Genomic DNA, 23,461 nt, shown 5'->3' on the forward strand with positions numbered 1-23,461 from the left:
CAAACTTCTGCTTTCCAGCAGACATATCCTTTGCAACAAGGTTCAACACTCCAGGGCCTTAGATCATCACAGATTTAGATCAAGTGCATTTTGAGAACTGAAGGATATACAAATAGTTGATGGCATAGCTTAATGACAGAGGACAAGACTATGGAGCCAGGTCTATTGAAATTCCAGATCTGCTGTAACTAACAGATTATTTGGATTTTTTTAAGGTAGGAAGAAGAGGAGTGAACAACTGTAAGGGTGGGTCCACCTCTTCTTTTTCTTCCTAAGTAATTCCATTCTAAATGCATAAGGAGGGTAGGCCTCTATGCTGGGGTGGTGACACACAGTGGGGGGAGAGGGGCCAGAGCAGGGTGAGGAGAACATCCAAGCATAGGAGCATCTCTGCTTGGACTGTCAGAGCCCAAGCTGAATAAAGAGGGTAGAATAATAGAGAGTGCCCCAAATGCGGTATAAGAGCTGAATGGTGAGAGGAAGACATTCCCTTGGAGGAAGTGGGGAGGAATGCAGAGGTATGGGGTGTTAGAATCCCAATAGGATGAGCAGGGCCTCTGAGGCACACTGCTCAGCATGTAGTTTCAGAACCCAAGTATGTCACAAAGTTAGGTGAGAAGAAATGTTAAGAGCTACTGGTTTCATACAGATATACTAAGCAAACAGTAAGTATATTAAGAATAATGAGAACTAGGTTTTTCACTGTCAGTGAAGAAATAAATGTGGAAAGGAAGAAAACTGGAATGAACCCTGGAGGGATTAGACTGGAATTTGAGGTATTAATGTGAACTCATGATTTCAAAAGAGATAGGGAATAAATAGATATTTTAAAAATACAGGTAAACATGCATATACCTATATATGTATATATACCTATGGTCCCTTGCTCTGTTATCTGAGAGGACTAGCAGCAGCAAAACCCCAACAGCAATAATCACACCTTGCACTCAGACTTTGGCTTCTAATTATTTTTCTCCACTAAAAGGAAAAGGTGGGGGTGGGTGAGAAAGGAGTTCCTATTGTGACACAGCAGAAACAAATCCAACTAGCATCCATGAGGATGCAGATTCAATCCCTGGCCTCACTCAGTGGGTTAAGCATCCTGCATTGCTGCGGCTGTGGCGTAGGCCAGAAGATGTAGCTCCAGTTTGACCCCAAGCCTGGGAACTTCCACATACAACAGGTGTGGCCCTAAGACAGCCAAAAAAAAGGAAAAGGGGGAAGAAAGAAAAAGGGAAAGGGGGGAGTCAGAGAATCTTCTGATTCCAGGGCTGGAAAAGATAAAATACAAGTTGACACTGGAACATATCAGAAAGTAATCAAGTCCCCAAGGAATGAAAGGGACATTCAAGAGAATACAGAAGCCAGCTTGAAGGGGCTCACACAGGCCAAATCTAGGACAGTTTGAGTATCAAAATAATAATGACAGTAACAAATTATAGCTCATTGAATAAAAGCAGAAATCAGGAATCCACACCGGTATAAAGAAATGAAGAGACTGAAAGTCTGATGAAGAATTTCTGTAGTTTCAAAACTCTTCTCTAAAAAATACTAACTACAAAAGAACGAAGATTAACTTTACAGTAACAAACCCTTATAGATACAAGGATTCAAAAGATCAAAATGAGCATCATCAGTAATGGGACAAATGAAAATCATGAACTACCTGATAGGATGCAATGAGAAAAACACAGCATTGCTACTGCCATTTTCTGGCTAAGGTATACCTATTTGCTGAACTTAATCATAAAAAACCACTGGGAAAACCCAAATTGAAGGGCATTCTACCAAATAACTAGCATGTATTCATCAAAAGTATCCAGGTCATGAAAGTCAAGGAAAAACTGAGGAACTGTTCTAAAGAAGACTGGTGAGACTTGAATAATCTGAGAACTAGATGGTGGCACTGTACCAAGTACTGATCAAAATAATGATCAAAATCAATTTATTGTGGGATGTTTTTACCGTGGTTATGTAGGAGAACACCTTGTTTGTAGAAGATAAACACTAAAGTCTAAGAAATCACATCAGCAATGTCTTCTCTGGTGGTTCTGGAAGAAAAAAAAAAAAAACCCTATACTGATTGTTAACTTCTGTGTAAATTTGAGATTAAAGTATGAGAAAAAGAATGTATAAATATATGTATCACTGGATCACTATGCTATACAGCAGAAATTGGCACAACACTGTAAACCAACTCTACTTTAATAAAAAAGTTAAAAATAAAATAAAAATTTTAGTTTAGAAAAAAGTGAATCAGGAGTGCCAGAGGGGCTTCCATATTGACGGTCACTTGTTCCTTGTGACCATCATCAAACAGAAGAGCTTGGCTTCTAAAGGAAGATGCATGAAGGGGAGAAGATAGGGCTCACAGAGTTCAGGGGCTAAAAGGCCTGAATATACCATGATGTAGGGGTAAAACTCTGGAAGGTAAGGCCAAGGTCCTCCAGAAACAGGAGTTCCTGTCATGGCTCAGCGGAAACGAATCTGACTGGGAACCATGAGGTTGCAGGTTTGATCCCTGGCCTCACTCAGTGGGTTAAGGATCCGGCGTTGCCATGATCTGTGGTGTAGGTCACAGACTCACCTCAGATCTGGTGTTGCTGTGGCTCTGGTGTAGGGCAGCAGCAAAAGCTCCAATTGGACCCCTGGCCTGGGAATCTCCACGTGCTGCAGGTGTGGCCCTAAAAAGACAAAAGATCAAAAAAAAAAAAAAAAAAAAAAAAAAAAAAGTCCTCTGGAAACAGAGAATATGGAGATTAAGGAACTAATAGTATATTATAGGTTATGTGGGGCATTTAGAATTTGGGGGTTTGTGAACCATTTGGAATCAGGTAAACTAGAGGTATTTGCCTTACAGATGAATCTCTGGCCTCTATGATAAGATAAGTGGGGGAATGTTTAAGGGACTAAGAATATACTGCAGCATAGTTCCCACTGTGGCTTGGCAGAAATGAATCTGACCAGTGTCCATGAGGATGCAGGTTGGATCCCTGGCCTCGCTCAGTGGGTCAGAAATCCAGTGCTGCCGTGAGCTGTAGTGTGGGTCACAGATGCAGCTCAGACCCCATGTTGCTGTAGCTGTGGCCTAGGCCAGCAACTGTAGCTCTGATTCAACCCCTAGCCCAGGAACATCCATATGCCACAGGTGTGGCCCCAAAAAGAAAAAAAAAAAAATACACGCATATATACACTGTGGCACAGTGGGTTAAGGATCTGCATTGTCTCTGTAGGTCAGCTCAGGCTCAGGTTCAATCCCTGGCCTTGCAACTTCTATATGCCAAGGGTGTGGCCATAAAAAAGAAAAAGAAAGAAATAAAAGGAGTAGGGAAGGGAGGGGAGGAGGGAAAATAAACAACCAGTCTAAAAACTGACTCAAGAAAAAAAGCTGATAGAGTCAGGGACTGAGAATTATAGAACAAGGTCAATATTATAGTAGCAGCAACAACAGCTACAAGTAAACACCTAAAACGTATTAAGCATTTAGATTGTGCAAGGCACTGTGCTAAGGTTTACTCATTAAATCTATATAACAATCCTATTATCCTCAGTTATAAATAAGGTAACTAGTGTTATAATCACAAAACGGGTAAATGAGTCGAACCCATATTAACCTTGTGATAAAATGTGGTAAGGGTACAATCAAACTTCATGATGGTCAGTAATTCAGGAGTGGCAAGGCTCAACATAGTGAGCAGAAAGACCTGATGGGCCTCCTATAACACTGACTGTACCTGCTGAATCCTGTAGACCTGCCCCTACGATGACAATTTATACAGGCAGCCTGACCAAAGGTACTCCTTAATGTCCTCAACAATGGGTGCCAGTGACAAGAGAAGAAGGGAAAGCGGTCCTGAGCACAAGGAGCCAGAAGTAACAATAGCCCTCTGGAGCACTCACGGGCAGAAGTGGACATTAACAACCATCACTAAGCGCACAGGAGCCCTGATGGAGGCTGTGGACTCAGAACTGTTACTACCTATTCATACCAACATAACCTTAGTCCTACTCTTACATGGGAGTATAGCCTGAGACATTCAGGTTTACTTGAGTTACTTTGTAATCAGAGGCAAAAAGGAAATAGGAATGATGCAAACCTTTGCAAAGTAGCAAAGTGAATCCCTTGATATTTTGCAACACTTTATCACTCATTACTAAATGTAACAAATGATACATTAATTTTTCATTGATTTGAGAATTTTACCACCACATTTTGGATAATTTGCTGCATCCTGAGGTAAGAAAATGAGGATAAGTAACATGGGCACACAACCTCTTGTTGCAAGCAATAGTTACTTGTTCTCTGGTGCTTTTAAGAAGAAAAGGGTGAAAGCACTGTGCCAGGATTGCAAGAGAGTAGTTTTCATTTAAATGCAAAGTGAAAATAATGTCATTTCACAAATACGGTTGAGCTTCCTAAGAGTGCATGTGAACTTTGTCTAAACTACTTAAAAGAAAAGCAATTTGAAAGGATTGACACTGTCTAGCTACCACTAGCCAATGACTAAAAAAAAAAAAAAATTGTAAAGCCAAGCATCAACAACATTCACATATCAATAGTACATTTTAAATGAAATATAACACATTTTGCCAAAATAATAAATTATTATAACAAAGGAATGTAATTCACTAATAAAATATTGTCTTAATGTCTAAATATTTTTATATCCTCTTGTTTTTGAAAGTGTTACAAACAGAATAACATACATTAAAAGGGGCTTTATATTTTACTTCTAGGTCATGTTTGTTCCTAGAAAGTGAGCTTGACATGAAAAAAATAGATGGCCATAATATTCAAGACATGGTAGAGAAAAAGCCCTAGCCTGTGACCACTCCGCCCAACTCCATTTCCCTGGCTAGTTCCAGTTTGCCAATCACTGTACTTAATAATATCATTTAGGTTTTCCCTTTGGACTAAATAATACTAAATATTTATTTTATCTTAGCAGCTGGACAGTTTTCACTCAAACTTTTAATTTAGATCCTCTTCAGCCTGAAGAGACACATGTTTGGTCTTATCTTTTTTAAATATTTGAATTACTCTTCTCCATCACATATATTCTCATAATTAAAACGTTAAAAATGATCATTTTTAAGAATTATAGTTCCTTTAACTGTTTTTAAAATATACTAAAAACTGTTACATTGTTTTCTGTGGGCAAACAATAAAAAAAAATAATTTGGGAGTTCCCATCATGGCTCAGCAGAAACAAATGTGACTAGTATCCAGGAGGACACAGGTTCGTCCCTGGCCTCACTCAGTAGGTTAAGGATCTGGTGTTGCCTTGAACTGTGGTGTAGGTGGCAGAGGTGGCTCAGATTCTGTGTTGCTGTGGTATAAGTTGGCAGCTCTAGCTCTGATTTGACCCCTAGCCTGCGAACCTCTGTATGCCGCAGGCATGGCCCTAAAAAATAAAATAAAGTAAAATAAAATAACTTGATGTAAAAAGCAAACATTTTTAGGAATACTTCTATAGCTAAAACTAATGTCTGCATTATCTTTGCTCAAACAATTAATGTTATGTTGTCATTACTTCTGTACTTTTCCTCAAATAAATAGATTGTTTAAATAAAGTAAAAGACAACCTATGCAATGGGAGAAAATAGTTTCAAATGATGCAACTGACAAGGGCTTAATCTCTAAAATATACAAACAATTTATATATCTCAACAGCAAAAAAACCCAACAACCCAATTGAAAAATGGCATAAGTCCTAAATAGACATTTATCCGAAGAAGATATACAGATGGCCAACAGGCACATTAAAAAATGCTCAACATCACTAATTATTAGAGAAATGCAAATCAAAACTACCAGGAGATACCACCTCACACCTGTCAGAATGGCCATCATTAACAAGTCAACAAATAACAAATGCTGGAGAGGGCATGGAGAAAAGGGTACCCTCCTACACTGTTGGTGGAAAGGTAAACTGGTACAAACACTATGGAAAACATTATGGAGCTACCTCAGAAAACTAATTATAGAACTACCACATGACCCAACAATTCCACTCTTGGGCATATATCCAGACAAAACTTTCCTTGGAAAAGATGCATGTACCTGTAAGTTCATCGCAACTCTATTCAAAATACCGAAGACATGGAAACGACCTAAATGTCCATCAATAGATGAATGGATTAAGAAGATGTGGTATATGCACACAACAGAATACTACTCAGCCATAAAAAAGAACAAAAAAATACCATTTACAGCAACCCGGGTGGAACTAGAGACTCTCATACTAAGTGAAGTAAATCAGAAAGAGAAAGACAAATACCATATGATATCACTTATATCTGGAATCTAATATATGACACAAATGAACCTTTCCACAGAAAAGAAACTTATGAACTTGGAGAACAGACTTGTGGTTGCCAAGGAGGAGGCGGAGGGATTGGAGGTTAATAGACTGGGAGGTTGGGGGTTAACAGATGCAAACTATTGAATTTGGAGTGGATAAGCAATGAGATCCTGCTGTATAGCACTGGGAACTATATCTAGTCACTTATGATGGAGCATGAGGGAGAATAATGTGAGAAAAAGAAAAAAAATATATATATAGGGTGTGTGTGTGAGTGTGTGTGACTGGGTCACTTTACTGTAGAGTAGAAATTGACAGAACACTGTAAACCAACTATAATGGAAAAAAATAATCATTTTAAAAATAAAAGAAAAAGTTTATAACTTTCTTCAACTGATTAGATTTGCTATAAGGTTTTTTTGTTCGTTTGCTTGTTTTTTGCTTTTTAGGGCTGTACTCACAGCATATGGAGGTTCCCAGGCTAGGGGTGGAATCAGAGCTATGGCTGCCAGTCTACACCACAGCCACAGCAACATGGGATCCAAGCCACCTCTGTGACCTACACCACAGCTCACAGCAATGCCGGATTCCTAACCCACCAAGTGAGGCCAGGGATCAAATCCACACCCTCATGGATATTAATCAGATTAGTTTCTACTGCCCACAACAGGAACTCCCTAAATTGTTTTTTTTTTTCTTTTTTTTTTTCAGACTTTCACTGAATGATAATGTACATACAACTTCCAGGATGAAGAAAACACAATTGAGAAGCAAGTTTATAATACTGAAAAACAGTAATTTAGCCTCTTTATCTCTCAAATATAAGGGTACAATTTAAAACACACTCTTTGCTAAAAGAGCCAAATAAGCTATGAAAAAAGTTTTCCTCTAAACCATAATGTCAGGTACTATGAGTCTGAACTAAGAAAAGCGTAATTTGGGAGTTCCCTTCATGGCTCAGTGGTTAACAAACCCGAACTAGGATCCATGAGGATGCATATTCAATCCCTGGCCTCGCTCAGTGAGTTAAGGATCTGGCGTTGCTGTGAGCTTTGGTGTAGGCAGCAGACACGGCTCAGATCCCACGTTGCTGTAGCTCTGGCGTAGACCGGCGGCTACAGCTCCAATTCGACCCTTAGCCTGGGAACCTCCATATGCCACAGGTGCAGCCCTAAAAAGCAGGGGGAAAAAAAGAAAAAAGAAAAGAAAAGCGTAATTTGTTTTACTTTAAATAAAAGACGTCAATGATAGAAGATAGCAATCCCCCCTCCCCCGCCCCTCCTACCAAAGCCCGGGGAGAAAAGTACAAACCAAATCACACCAGTACTTACTATATAACACTACAGGAATCTAAATGTATCTTATGCACCGAGTCAAGTGGGTGCAATAAATTGCAAATACCCAAGAGCATTATTTATTAGTTCTATTAGTAACGCCCAATAAACAGAACCAATCAAATAATGAAAAAAATCGATTTGGTAGGGAAGTAAACTTCATTCTCTCATTTGCGAGAGGAGACTAGAAACTGAAAAAGGTTAACAAATGGAAGAACTGTAAGCATTCTACTATTACCTCCTAATGCTAATAAAATAACATTTTAGAATGGTGTAACAACTGACTTCAAAACAAAGCACAGGAGTTCCCGTCATGGCGCAGCTGAAACGAATCCAACTAGGAACCATGATGCTTCAGGTTCAATCCCTAGCCTTGCTCAGTGGATCAAGAATCTGTTGTTGCCGTAGGCTGTGGTGTAGGTTGCGGACTTGGCTAGAATTCTGCATTGCTGTCTGTGGCTGTGGCATGGGCCAGCAGCTGTAGCTCCAATTTGACCCTAGCCTGGGAACTTCTATATGCTGCAAGTGTGGCCCTAAAAAGCAAAAATAATAACAAAAACAAAACCTAACAAAAAAAAGCATAAACCCCTCTAACTAAAGATCACACGTAGATTCAGATGCAAATTGCTTATGTCTAAAAATATAATTATTTATAAAAATAAATAATTTGCCTCAGAGCATATCAACTGTTTGTGCTATTATAAATTGCTAAGTTTATGGAGTTCCCGTCCTGGCTCAGTGGAAAGGAATCTGATTAGGAACCATGAGGTTGTGGGTTCTATCCCTGGCCTCACTCAGTGGGTTAGGGATCTGGTGTTGCCATGAGCTGTGGTGTAGGTCACAGACATGGATCGGATCTGGCATTGCTGTGGTTGTGGTGTGGGCTAGCAGCTGCAGCTCCGATTAGACCCCTAGCCTGGGAACCTCCATATTCTGTGGCTGTGGCCCTAAAAAGACAAAAAATATATATATAAAAAAAATAAATTGCTAAGTTTTTTTATTAAAAAAAAGTCCTTGCTCACTGACCTAAGAGATCTCTTTAAAGTTCTCTATAGGCTTGCTCAAAATTTCAAAAAGACTGATACTCAACCAAGATCCTTTATTAGAGCTGGAAGTCAACCTACGAAACAAAGTTAGAGTTCTCCACAGGGTACAGTCATTACTAGTGCACATTCAGTTTCCTAAAATTCAAAAGAAATGTTCCCTCAGATAAATACTGCCTTATTTTGCTGAGAGATTCATTAACCACAATTAAATGTTAACTCCTCTGGCCCTAGCCGCAGCTAATATGACATACTTCTAGAGCTAAATGACCCTGTCAGTTTCTTATTTTAGCACAGAAGGTAGCATAGGAAAGTCTATTTGAATAACTGCTAACAGTAACACATGATCAACTGTCCTGCTCATTGGAACATAAAAAATTAATTTCATTATATATTCCCCCTCATCCAGGAAATTCAAAACCCTTTATAGATATCTCTACAATGACATCTCAAATACAACAATGCTGACAGATAATATTTCATGTTTACAACAGGCATTCAGTAGTGTGACTACTAATAATCCAATAATCCATTACCCTATTTAGTATAATTCTTGGACTTTATTAATTTATTTTTAATAAAATTGCTAAAGGTTACTTTCCATCTATGGTTATTACAAAATCTTGGTTATAGTCCCCTTGTTGAACAATATATCCTTGAACCTATATGACACCCAATAGTTTGCACCTCTTAATCACCTACCCCTATATTTCCCTTCTCCCCTCTCCCCACTAGTAACAACTAGTTTGTTCTCTATACCTGTGAGTCTGCTTCTTTTCTATTATATTCACTAGTTCATTGTATTTCTTGGATTCCATGTATAAGTGCTGTCATACAGTATCTGTATTTCTCTGACTTATTTCACTTAGCATAATACCCTCCAAGAACATCCATGATGCTGCAAATGGCAACATCTCATTTTTTTGTGGATGAGTAGTATTCCATTGTATATACATACCACATCTTCATCCATTCTTCTGTTGATGGACACTTAGGATGCTTCCATACTTTGGCAATTGTAAATACAATTGTAAATACAATTGTAAATAAGACTGCTATGAACATTGGGTGCATGTATATTTTTGATTTAGAGTATTTGTTTTTGTTTTTGGATACATACACAGAAGTGGAATTGCTGGGTCACATGGTATTTCTACTTTTAGTTTTCTGGGAAACCTCTGTACTGCTTTCCACAGTGGCTGCACCAATTTACATTCCCACCAACAGTGTATGCTGTTCTCCGCATCCTTGCCAACATTTGTTGTTTGTGTTCTTTTGGATGATAGCCATTCTAACAGGTGTGAGGTGATACCTCATTTTGGTTTTGATTCACATTTCCCAGATGATTAGTGATGCTGATCATCTTTTCATGTGCCTGTTCTCCATCTACATTTCTTCTTTGGAAATATGTCTAATGTATTTATTCTTTAGAAAGAATATCCAGGATAAATGAGATCCCACTATATATTTTAACCTGTCATTTCACTATGAGAGACAAAGCCTACAGAATATAAACTTTTAAGAAACAACCTACTATGATGCCTTGGACTGCAGTAGTTTACAGTTTACAAAGCACTTTCTCATTCATTTTACCATCTCATGGGAAGGTGCATTCCCATCCTTCACCAATCTGGAAATCCAAAGACAACTATCTAAACCACACGAATATTCATAGAATGCTCAGGGTTGTGCCTATTACAATCTATTTAAGAAGTATAAGTTCCTGTGTTGCTCAGTGGGTTAAGGATCCAGTGTTGTCATCGCTGTGGTGAGAGTTGCTGCTGTGGCACAGGTTCGATCCCTGGCCCAGGGAACTTCTGCAGCCTCCCAAAAAAAGCTTGTTGGAGTTCCCATTGTGGCTCAGTAGGTTAAGACTCTGACTAGTGTCCATGAGTACACGGGTTAGATCCCTTGCCTTGCTCAGTGGGTTAAACGGTCCGGCATTGCTGCAAGCTGCAGTGTAGGTCACAAATGCAGCTCGTATCTAGCGTTGCTGTGGCTGTGGAGAAGGCCTGCAGCTGCAGCTCCGATTCGACCCCTAGCCTGGGAACATCCATATACCACAGGTGCAGCCACAAAAAGAAAAAGAAGGCGGGGAAGGGGGAGGAAGAAGAGAAGGAGGGGGAGAAGGAGGAGAAGCACTCCTTAAGTTGAGGTATTTGCCCGGCTGCCCACTTTCTGTCATCAACCCCATTCCAGCCCCACATCTGGACAATCACTGAGCTGTTCTGACCCATCTGACCAGCCATGCTTACACCAACCCTTAGTGTTCTCCGGCTCTGAATTTCTCCATTGGTTCCACCTAAGGCAATCACCTCCTCTGAATACACAGGATCACTCTTTTTCCCCCCGCGTTTTCAAACTTTTGCTCCAGGAATCTTAGAAGAATCCTTCTATCTCTCTGAGTTTCATTTGTAAGCCAAATATCTCTCTGAGTTTCATTTGTAAGCACTCCTTGAGTGCTGAGTATTAGCAACATACCTCTGAACCAAGAGAAAGAAAACCTCAGGCAGTGAAGTGAACTAAGAAAAGGACCACCAGTGCCATCAATCTTGGAAAACCTCAGAAACACCCAAAGTCATTCATGCATTCATCTTTTTGTGTATCATCATGAGCAATGCCTATATGATGGAAACACAAAGATGATAGTCATAATCCCTGCCCTCAAGATTTTCCGAGTATACTAGAGAAACTGTCCCTTCCAAAAGTCTTCATCAAGTTCTCATTCTTACTCATAAATCAAGCTGCTTTCTCATCAAAACATCTTTTAAATGGGTTCATTTGTGTAGCTTCCTTTAACAGGACAACTAGTATTATAACTAATACTTGTTCTGCTTTGAATAATTTTCATTCCACATGTACAAAGAGAATACCAGCTATGTAGCTATTTATATGGGATAGAACCAGACTCATAGACAATCCCAGGGAGCCTAACATCCAATGATAAAGCAGGCAGCATGGTGCCTGGTTCATGTAATAACTCAATAAAGGTTAGTTCCTCATCCTTTCCTAGTTCTAACAACAGATTTATACTTGATGTTATTTTTAAGATTTGACTTCCACCATGCATGATCCTTGATCACAGGGAACAAAATATACCTAAAAGCAGTACTGAACAAGGCAATATACTAGAGGATGTTAATTGCTCAGCACTGAAAACAAGTGCAGAAACTGGGAGAACTATAACTCATATGAGACTGTGTCCAAATAACAGGAATAACGTAACTTCAATTTTATAGGCATGTGCCACTCCAAATGAATTAAACAAACAAGTGGATGAATGAATTAACCAATGAATGACCACAAATCAAAGTCAGTGAAATGGACTAGAACAGCCAGGTATACAATACATGGCTGCTAATGCTATTTATGTGCTATGCTCAATGCTAAAGGCTCTCATTTAGAGTTCAAAACAAAACTTACTGTCCCAGAGTTACCGTCGTGGCGCAGTGGTTAACGAATCCGACTAGAAACCATGAGGTTGCAGGTTCGGTCCCTGCCCTTGCTCAGGGGGTTAACAATCCGGCGTTGCCGTGAGCTGTGGTGTAGGTTGCAGACTCGGCTCGGATCCCGAGTTGCTGTGGCTCTGGTGTAGGCTGGTGGCTATGGCTCCGATTAGACCCCTAGCCTGGGAACCTCCATATGCCGCGGGAGCGGCCCAAGAAATAGCAACAACAAAAAGACAAAAGACAAAAAAAAATAAATAAATAAATAAATAATGGATCCTTTTTAAAAAAATAAATAAATAAAAATAAAACTTATTGTCCCGGAGTTCCCGTCGTGGCGCAGTGGTTAACGAATCCAACTAGGAACCATGAGGTTGCGGGTTCGATCCCTGCCATTGCTCAGTGGGTTAACGATCCGGCGTTGCCGTGAGCTGTGGTGTAGGTTGCAGACTCGGCTCGGATCCCGAGTTGCTGTGGCTCTGGCATAGGCTGGCAGCTACAGCTCCGGTTAGACCCCTAGCCTGGGAAACTCCATATGCCGCGGGAGCGGCCCAAGAAATAGCAAAAAGACAAAAAACAAAAAAACAAAAAACTTACTGTCCTCACCTAATAAACAAGGAAAGAATCTTATAATTAGTCCAAATTACCCAAAAATTCGGCAATCTGAAATTTGAAACGAAATCTTCTAAATCCAATGCTCCCCTCATCTCATCACAGCTGATATTTCCTTATTTCAAAAGATATACAGTACTTTATGGAAAAAGAAGCATTTCAGTAAAATTGGCAATAATGCAAATTTCTATAATGCTAACAGTATTTTCACTTTGGCTTTCCATATAAGCTCAGATATGGTTTCTATTGTTAGAGGAGGGTATATGCAAATATATGAACTAAATTAATTTTGCTTGAGTATTTCTAACAATTGCAAATTATGTTTCTGTAAATTTAATAATGTCTGACAATATTGTTCTAAAAACTGTCCCAGGAAGCACCCATGTGGTACAGCAGGTTAAGGATCTGGCATTGCCACAGCTGTGGCGCAGGTTGCATCTGCAGCAGGAATTTGATCCCTGACCTAGGAATTTCCACGTGCTAAGAATGTGGGGGAAAAAAATGTCCCAACCAACTTTTTCTCCTATTACTCTATTCTTCCCTACAGACAAAAACTTTTATCACGTCGGCAGAACCCCAAGCTCCATTCTTACAGATAAAATGAGGCATTTAACTCTGCAAATTTCTTCGTTGGAAGTTCCAGGTTATATTACACAAATTGGCTCCCAATGCAATCAATTTTTTACTTTTGACATTCTTTGTATTAAATTTACTTTACAGCATGGACCAGAAGGATAGCCTTCTTTAAATTCTACCCCTAAATAACAGATCAACATGTATTAGTATTTTGGAACATCACTAAACATTTCAAAGTAATCTTTATAACTTGGAGTCAGTAAACACAATTCTAAATCTTATAAGAAATTACTATATGACATATTCCAAAATTATTTCCTAAAGGAGACTTTTACTTCTGAGTCACCACAACCAACAGAGTTTTTCATTCATTCAACAAATACACACAAGCATATGTTAGGCCCAAATTCTCACTGTTCAAGATCCCAAAGATGCACAATGAGACAGATAAAACATAGCAAATGAGGTTCTTACTCTCATGGAGTTTATAGTCACACAACTGTAAACTGGTGGACAACTATGAGAATCCAATAAATAAATAAACAAGAACTACTAAAACAGTGCTGAGTGCTATACAGAGAATTCAAATTTGGTGATATTATGGTGACTGAATGGTCACTGTAGATTGGGTCATTAAGGGAAAGCCTCTCAAAAAAAGTGAATTTAAGCAGAGATGTGAATAGCAAAAATATTATCGCACAAAAATCAAGTAAGAAAACATTCTGGGTAGAGGACACAGCTATTCAAAGGCCACAAGGCAAGAACAAGGAAGGTAGGTTTAAGAAAAAGAATCACAACTGTTTGGAGGATAGTGATCATGGGAAAGGGTAGCAAAGTTCAGATGGAAAGGGTAGGAAGGGGTCAGGTCGTCAGACTTTGTAAGTCAGGGTAACATATTTGGATTTTATTTTCAGTGAAATGGAAAGCCATTTTGAAAGAAGCTACATAATATGGATTCTAAGAATTAGAATCCAATTTGGAAAAATATGTATGTTCACTGAGTTTATGTATTTCCTTGGTTATAGACTCTGCACTTAATGAAACTTACCCCATGGCACTGAAGCAGAATTCTGGGGCTAAAAAGAATCTTAAGGAATATAAAGCTATCATTGTACACATACAGAAACTGAAAGCCTAAGAAAAAAGCATCATTCAGCTTCACTAATAGCTGAGAGAAATGTCTCCAAAAATAAGTAAGGGAAACTAAGATGTCTGGAACATATCCTCAACTCAAAGCTGACAATCATAAAACTGTCCTTTTATGTATTTATAAAGTGGATGACCATGGATTAGATTCATCTAACCCGCCAAAGAACTTAAGTTTCTGTGACAGTTTCTGACCTCGGTTTAAAGCTAAAAGCTTAAATAGGGCGCATGCCCCATAATGTGTTCTATCAATTCCATGTTCCATTCCCAACTCACTGGTTACACCACAACTTGGAGACTGATTCATCCAATGAATGAAAAGGAACTATTATGTTCAAGGACGTACACTGGAAAATGAAGAACTAGAGTCTAGTAGAAGCTATAAATCACGTATACAGAAAGAAAGACACATATACCCAAACACTGATGCACATGTATCATACACACACAACTATAATTCATGCAAGATAAAAACCGCCAACATGTTTCTCAGACAACATACAATGAAAGTTATAGGAATTTCACTTTTAGTTGAAAGAATCAGAAGACAACATACAAAACTAGTCACTGAAGGATGTGTGGGATTTACAGATGGGGAAAACATTTTAGACAACAAACACAGCAGGGGCAAAAACCTAGGTTTAGTAAACTGCAGCAGGGCCTTGAGAGAAGAAATCCAAAGTGCTAATTAAGTTTAGAGCAACTATTTCCAATATGAAAATACTCAAATCTGAGCTGCGCCTAAAGCTGTGCATATTGCCATTCAGTAATGTAAGAGTCTTCTATCTGCATTTATCATCTAAATTAACACAAAAAGTTTTATAACATAATCCAAAATCTAGGTCAGATTATTATATTTGTTTTCCGAAAGGAATGAAATGGGCTTAAAAGATCTTGGAAACTTGCTTTTCAGGAAACAGAAAAGGAGCTGGAAAATCACTTTCTCTGCTTGTTGCAAAAGTGGCAAAAGTACATGTAAGAAAAGGTGTTATCATGCAAAATGTTTTAATCCAGCATCTAAAACCTCAGAATAGGATAGATGAGAAAGTGGTATCAACACCACAATATAAAGCAAATTACAGTGTTACTTTTTAAAGGGTAATCTATGTTCCTGTTTTTCTTGAAAAATATCCTGCATTACTGCTCCTATCTACAATAATTTTCTGTGCTTTTCAAAAAGCATTGTTTTAGGATATTAACTCACTTGAAAACTGACAAGTAATAATGTAATTTGGGTTTTTTAAGTCTTGTTAAACATTCATTCTATTTTCAGCAAGTCATAAAATTATTTTAACACTCTCCTATCCAAGTCAAGGGCAGAACATCAAAAATTAATTATTAAAGCTAACCACTGTGTGCTGTTCCTGATATGTTTGTTTTCAACTTCGCTTTTATTAAAATTTATTTTTCATTCTAAGATTTGAATTAAAAAACTCCCAACAAACAAAAGCCAGGACCAGATGGCTTCACAGGTGGAATTCTAACAAATATTTAGAGAAGAGCTAACACCTATCCTCCTCAAACTGCCTCCCAAAATTGCAAAGGAACACTCAGAATTCATCCTATGAGCCCAGCATCATCCTGATACCAAAACCACACAAAGATATCACACACACACACACACACACACACAACACAAACCACAAGCCCATATCACTGAAGAATATAGATGAAAAAATCCTTAACAAAATGTTAGCCAATTAATTCCAACAATACATTAATAGGATCATATACCATGATCAAGCAGGATATATCCCAGGGATGCAAGGATTTTTCAATATCCACAAATTGATCAATGTGATATGGTAACAAACTGAAGAATATGATCACCTCAATAGATGCAGAAAAAGCTTTTAATAAAATCCAACATCCATTTGTGATTAAGAAAAAAAACCTCTCCAAAAAAGTGGACATAGAGGGGAACATACCTGAACATAATAAAGGCCACATATGACAAACCCACAGCTAACACCATACTCAGTGGTGAAAAGCTAAAGCATTTTCTCTAAGATCAAGAAAAAGACAAGGATGACACTCTCATCACTTTTATTCATAGTATTGAAAGTCCTAGCCATACAATCAGACAAGAAAAAAATAACAGGAATCCAAATTAAAAAGGAAAAAGCAAAACTGTCTCTGTTTGCAGATGACATGATACTATACATAGAAAATCCTAAAGATGTCATCAGAAAACTATTAGAGGAGTTCCCACTGTGGTATAAGAGCATCAGAGGTGTCTCTGCAGTGCCAGGATACAGGTTCAATCCCCAGCCAGGCACAGTGGGTTAAAAGGATCCAGCATCGATGCAGCTGCAGCATAGGCCACAATGTGGCTCAGATCTGATCCTTGGCCCAGGAAGGAAGGAAGAAGGGAAGGAAGGTGGGAGGGAAGGAAGGAGAGAAAAAAGAAAACTACTAGAGCTCATCAATGAATTTGGTAAAGTTGCAGGATACAAAATTAATATACAGAAATCTGTTGCATTTCTACACAATAACAACCATCAGAAAGGGAAATTAAGGAGAAAATCCTATTTACCACCACATCAAAAGAATAAAACACTGAGGAAAAAACCTATCTATGAGGTAAAACACCTGTACTATGAAAACTATAAGATATTAATGAAAGAAACTGAAGATGATACAAACAGATGGAAAGATTACCATGTTCTTGGACTGGAAGAATCAATATTGTGGAGTTCCCATTGTAGCTCAGTAGGTTAAGAACCCAACATAGTGTCCATGAGGATGTAGGTTCAATCCCTGGCCTCGTTCAATGGGTTAAGTTTCCAGCATTGCCACAAGCTATAATGTAGGTCACAGATGCAGCTCGGATCTGGCATTGTTGTGACTGTGGCATAGATCAGCAGCTGCAGCTCCAGTTCAACCCCTAGACCAGGAACTTCCATATGCCACAGTGCGGCTATAAAAGGAAAAAAAACAAAGAATCAATATTGTTAAAATAATCATAAGGCAATCTGCAGACTCAATGTAATCACTATAAAATTATCAATGGCATTTTTCACAGAACTAAAATTCATTTTACAAGTATGGACACACAAAAGATCCTAAACAGCCAAAATAATCTTGAGAAAGAAGAACAGAACTGGAGGAATTGAACACCCTGACTTCAGACTATACTACAAAGCTACAGTAACCAAAAAGTATGGGACACAAAGAAGACATATAGATCAATGGAACACAACAGTAAGCCCAGAAATAAGCCCACATGCTTATGATCAGTTAATCTACAACAAAAGAGGCAAGAATATACAATGGGTAAAAAATAGTCTCTTCAATAAACAATGCTGGGCAAACTGAACAGCTACATGCAAAAGAATGAAATTAGAACATTCTCTAAAACCATATACAAAACCACATTCAAGTTAAAAATGGATTAAAGACCTAAATGTAAGACGAAAACCATAAAATTCCTAGAGAAAAATACAGGTAGAACACTCTTTGATATAAACTATAGCAATATTTTTTTGGATCTTACTCCTAAAGCAAAGGAAATAAAAACAAACATAAACAAATGGGACCTAATTAAATTCAAAAGCTTTTGCACAGCACAGGAAACCATCAACAAAACAAAAAGACAATCAATTGAATAGGACTAAATATTTGCAAATGATATGACAGAATTAATGTCCAAAACACACAAACAACTCATACACTTAACATCAAAGAAATGATTAAAAAATGGTCAACAGACCTGAACAGACATTTTTCCAAAGAAGAAATGCAGAGAGCAAACAGGCACATGAAGAGATTCTCAACATCACTAATCATCAGGGAAATGCAAATCAAAACCACAACGAGATCTCACCTCACACCTTCAGAATGGCTATTATCAAAAAGAACAAATAACAAATGTTGGCAAGGACGTGGAGAAAAGGGAGCTCCTGTACACTGTTGATGCGAATGTAAGTTGGTACAACCACGCTATGGAAAACAGTACAAAGATTCCTTAAAAAACTAAAAATAAAACTACCACGTGATCCAGCAATTCCATACATCCGAAAAAAACAAAGATACTAATTCAAAAATACATGTGTACCCCAATGTTCATACCAGTATTATTTACAATTGCCAAGATATGGAAGCAACCTAAGTGTCCATCAACACATGAATGGATTAAGAAGATGTGGTTTATATATATACAATGAAATACTACTCAGCCACACACACAAAAAATGACATTTTTCAATTAGCAACAACATGGAAGGATTGGAAAGTACTATGCTAAGTGAAATAAGTCAGAAAGAGAAAGACAAGTACTGTATGATAGCACTTATATGTAGAATCTAAAAAATACAAAAAAATAGTGAATACAACAAAAAAAAGAAGCAGGGTTGGAGTTCTCTTTTGGCACAGAGGGTTAAGGATCTGGCACTGTCACTGCAGAAGGCTGGGTCACTGCTGTGGCTCAGGTTCAGTCCCTGGCCTGGGAACTTCAGCATGTCTCAGATGCAGAAAAAAAAAAAAAAAAAGGCAGACTCACAGATAGAACAAAGCAGTGGTTACCAGTGGGGGGCAGTGAGGAGCAAGATACAGGTAGGGAATTAAGAGGTACAAACTATTATGTATAAAGTAAGCCATAAGGATATATTATACAACACAGGGAATATAGCCAAGTTTTTTATAACTATAAACAGAGTATGACCTTTAAAAATTGTGAATCACTATATTGTACACCTATAACATATATATCAAGTTTACCTTAATTTAAAAAATTAAAAAATTAAAATTTTAAATTAAAAAAAAAAAGATTTGGCTGCCCACATAAAGTTTTCTCGGTGTAGTCTAACAGAATACCGTGAATTTTTTTGAACTTTATCCCTAAATGGCACAGGCTCAATTTAATGACAGTCAAGTAAACCCAGATGGTAGGGAAGTAGAACAATGAAACCAAGAAATACCATTAAAGGCATTTTTACTTGGAAAACTATATATATGGTACAAGAGCTGCAAAGATATCATTGTTAAAGTCTTTCTCTTCTTTATTTTTTTTTTTTTTAATTCTACCTGATTCACAGTTTTCTAAATCTGACCCTCACTTTCACATGTTCCGTCACTTGGGAGGTTTGCCCTTCTACGTCCTCAACTCAGACTATACCCTAAGACCCAGTTCACTGCCAGTTCACTGCCGTGTCCCAGTTCACTTTGCATCTGGGGAAGTTGGACCATGTTGTAAACTCCCTATTTAGCCTGAGTTTACCAAACCTGAATATGTTTTCCATCCTAGCACCAGTCACAGTGCCCCATGCATAGAAGACATTCAAGAATATTATGGGGGGAGTTTCCCTTGCAGTGCAGCAGAAATGAATCTGACTAGGAACCATGACACTGCAGGTTTGATCCCTGACCTTGCTCAGTGGGTTAAAGATCTGGCGTTGCCGTGAGCTGTGGTTTAGGTCGCAAAAGCGGCTCTGATCCTGTGTTGCTGTGGCTGTGGTGTAGGCCGGAAGCAGTAGCTACAATTCGACCCCTAGCCTGGGAACCTCCATATGCTGCAGGGGCGGCCCTAAAAAAACAAACAAACAAACAAAAAAAGAGTATTTTTTTGTATGGGGTTAAACACATTTACCACAAAATATGATCAAATGAGGCTAGAAATATTAAAGTTGTTCACAGGTAATCAAGCTATTGAGAACATGCCAAGTAGACACCCAAAGCAACTCAGGAACATTTTTACTAGATTTTCACAACCTTAAAGGTACAGAGCTGGGCCCGTGTCATGGAAGCCCTGGCTCCCGGCTGCCTCACAGATCTCCTCACTGTGATTATGTCCTTGGCTTCCCTGAGGAAGGAGGTCTCTGCCACCCACAGCTCCTGCAAAGTAGCTTTAGATTCAGTAGCCTCTCCAGAGACTTGTGCTTTCACCATCACAGGAAGAACAGGCACCACAGGGCTTAGGAACAGCAAAATTAATCCCATTGGAACCCACTGAGATTTCCCTGCAAGGGCAAGTTCTACCACAGGTGGGTCCAATGTCCCCTTCTCCCCCTACCTTCTCACAGAAACAGCAGAGAGGCAAGGGCTCTCTGTAAGCTTCTCCTTTATGACTAAAATGTACACAAAACCACACTGAAAAGAGAAGTCCTGCCTCACTGGAGTAAGTAATCTCAGGTTCCCTCTATCATGTGTCTGATGAAATTCAGTCCAGATGGCCTGCTCATCTTCATATTTTCCCTATACTTAAAATCCCAAATGAGAAATGACACTGTGCAAATTAACAGAGGTGCTTGTAAGAAGTGCTAGATTTAATGTTGCTGGGAGAGGACCTAACAATTTTCTTCCTTAAAAACTACAAAATTCCAATAGGAATTTCGTTTCTGCCTGTTCTGTAGAAAGCATTGGTATGTGGCACTTATGCGAACATGCGCACCTATCTACACACAGATGATTATTTAACCTACGTTAAGAAAATGTAGTATTATAAAGGTGTGTTCTTAAATAAAATTTTTTAATGTGTATTAAATGAGAAACAGTCACATTTAAAAAAATGTGATGATGAATTTTTGGGGAGAAAAAACAACCACTTAACAAGAAATATGATTCCATTGCCACATATATTCAAGGACCTTCTTAAAATTACAGGACTTTGGGACTAGGAGGTATCTTGGAGATATATTTGCCAAAAGCAAGGAAGACAGTATTTTGATAAGCAGCCACTCTAAAAGATGAAAAGCAGAAAGCCATTAACTGGGATGACTGAATCCAAGGGCTGTGCATCTCCTCTAAAAATGATAAGATGATTCTAAGGTACAGGATCCTATCTGGGCCCCAGGAATACCACAGCAAAGGACACTATGAAACAAATGTAAATATAAACATGAGTTCGAGTTAGAGTAATCGAGGCGTCTGAGGTTTTGTATTAAAAAGCACAAGTACCTAACCAAATGAGTACACTATCTCAAGTGTTCTAAAAATTGTGGTAAGAGCAGTTAACAACACACAGGAAAAATGCATTTCCAGACCCCAATCCTCAAGAGTATGTAAATCACATACTAGGTAAAATGTGTATGTGTGTGCGTGCGCTCGCATATATATACCTTCAAGACTAATCATTTCCCAAACTACTGTGAAATTTTTAAAAAGAAAAAAACCTTTCTAACGAGATCCACAACCATGGCCAGATTTCGAGAGGAACTATAACCCTTCCTGCAAAATAGACTTTGGGTTTTTGATTTGTCTCTGGAGCGTTACTATTGGTGTGAGTTTTCTTTGTGGTTGCTTTTTAATGATTCAGCTGGCTGGCTGCAAGTTTAAGATCCCTTTCCAATTACATTCTGCACTTACAACACTGGATACGAGACGTGCGGGGCTCGCTTCTCAGCACAAGGACCTTTATCTAAGATTCTGGACATATTACCAAAGCCTCAGGGAGGTGGGGAGAAAGGAAAAAGACGGGGAGAGACAGACCATTTAAAACCATCACACATTCCAGATTTCCTTTCTCTCCGTTTGTCCTTTTGACATTCCCTCTGGTAACCTGACACGTCATCCCTAACCCTGATAGTACCTTCGAGAATCCCTCTCCCAGACTAAAGGAGAGCGACGCCACTCCCCACGCCACTCCCAGCGCCCAAATCCCGGCCCCCGGAGGGCGCCCGCCGAGACAGCCCCGGCCCCTTTTGGGGGCTTCGCCGCTGGGAACCCCCGGGCAGCACCCTCATGGGGGCGCCCGCGACCGACCGGCCGGGCCGAGCCGCGCCGCGCGGGGATGGGGAGGGACGCCTCGTCCGACTACACTTCGGACGTTGGGCACCCGCGGCCGACAGCGTGTGAGGAGGGACGCGGTCCAACTCTGAGGAGCCCTGGGGTTCACGCGCAGACCGCCGAGGCGGCGTCCGAAGGGACTCCCTGGCTGAGGACCTCCGTCTCCTCCGTCGCCCGCCGACGAGCACCTCCGGCCGGGGAGCCATCGCCGCGGGCCAGGCCCACCTCCGCGGGGTCGCGGGGCCGCGAAGGCCGCCGGCCACCCCCGCATACCCCGTCGATTCCGCAGCCCAAACCGGCCGGCTGAGGCGCCGTGTCCTCGGCGGGTGGCCCCTGGAGTCCCGTGCGCGGGCCCCGGCGCGTCCCCGAGCGCGCGCCCGGCCGTCCCCCGCCGGCCGCGGCCCCGAGCGAGTTGCACAAACTTTCCGGGGCGGGGGAGGGGCGAGCGCCGCGGGCCCGGCCGCCCGGGCCTTACCTGTGCTCAAGTTGTCGTTGATTTTCAAGGGCACCCGCAGGATGTAGACGAGGAAGAGGACGATGAAGAACCACACAGTCCAGAGATAAGTCCAAGACCAAACTATGCAGGACTTGAGCTGCTCCAGAAAGCCCGTGCCCGCTTCAGCCATTTTTCGGCGCTGCTCTCTGCTGCCGCGGCTCTCGGTGTCTGCCGGGATGATTCACCGGCCCGGAGGCGCCGCTCGCGCCGCCGCCGCCGCCGCCGCCGCCGCCGCCGCGGCCCGGGCGCCCCCGAAGCCCGCCCGCCGCCAGGGACGCGGGAGCGGCGGGAAATCGCGCGCCGACCGCGGGCGCGCTTGCCTTCCTTTTCCAGCCGTATTTGCTAACTCCCTGAGGAGTCCTGCAAGTGGCTCTCCTGGCAGAATCCTACCAGTGGCCCCTGCCCTTCACGTTCTGATGCCATTTATGTTATGCTAATATTTAGACAGGCCAAGTGACACCCTGGGGGAAACTCACATATGTGGCGGATTTCCTATATGTCAGGCACTGTTCCAAAGTCTATATAATCTCACCTAATCCCTTCACCAGCCCTCACTACAGAGATAAGGAAAACTGAGGCACAAAGGGATTGAGTGGTTTACCTTCAGTTTGAGCCAAAATTCATCTGTAGTGTGATGACTGCCAGCGTCTGAGGTCTTAAACTCAACGTTCTACTCCTTTCAGAATTTAGGATCAGAGAGATGAATAAACCTAGAGCAACTAGAAAAAAACAGATGTGCTCCTGTCACCCGTTAGTAGGCCTGAAATATCTATCTATATAT

At 40.2% G+C, this 23,461-nt stretch overlaps 1 protein-coding gene across 5 annotated transcripts in view; it reads right to left on the reverse strand.

The window, feature by feature from the left end:
* ST7 (suppression of tumorigenicity 7) overlaps positions 1-22,919 on the reverse strand; it is a 257,080-nt gene extending 234,161 nt beyond the window's left edge. For 2 of the 5 annotated variants that reach the window (XM_021078413.1, XM_021078410.1), the window contains exon 1: positions 22,660-22,912. In XM_021078413.1, coding sequence (XP_020934072.1) covers positions 22,660-22,810 — 151 coding nt within the window. In that variant the 5' untranslated portion in view covers positions 22,811-22,912. 5 annotated transcript variants of the gene reach the window in all.

The sequence above is a fragment of the Sus scrofa genome, chromosome 18 (assembly GCF_000003025.6).
Source record: "Sus scrofa isolate TJ Tabasco breed Duroc chromosome 18, Sscrofa11.1, whole genome shotgun sequence".
Taxonomy (NCBI): Eukaryota; Metazoa; Chordata; class Mammalia; order Artiodactyla; family Suidae; genus Sus; species Sus scrofa.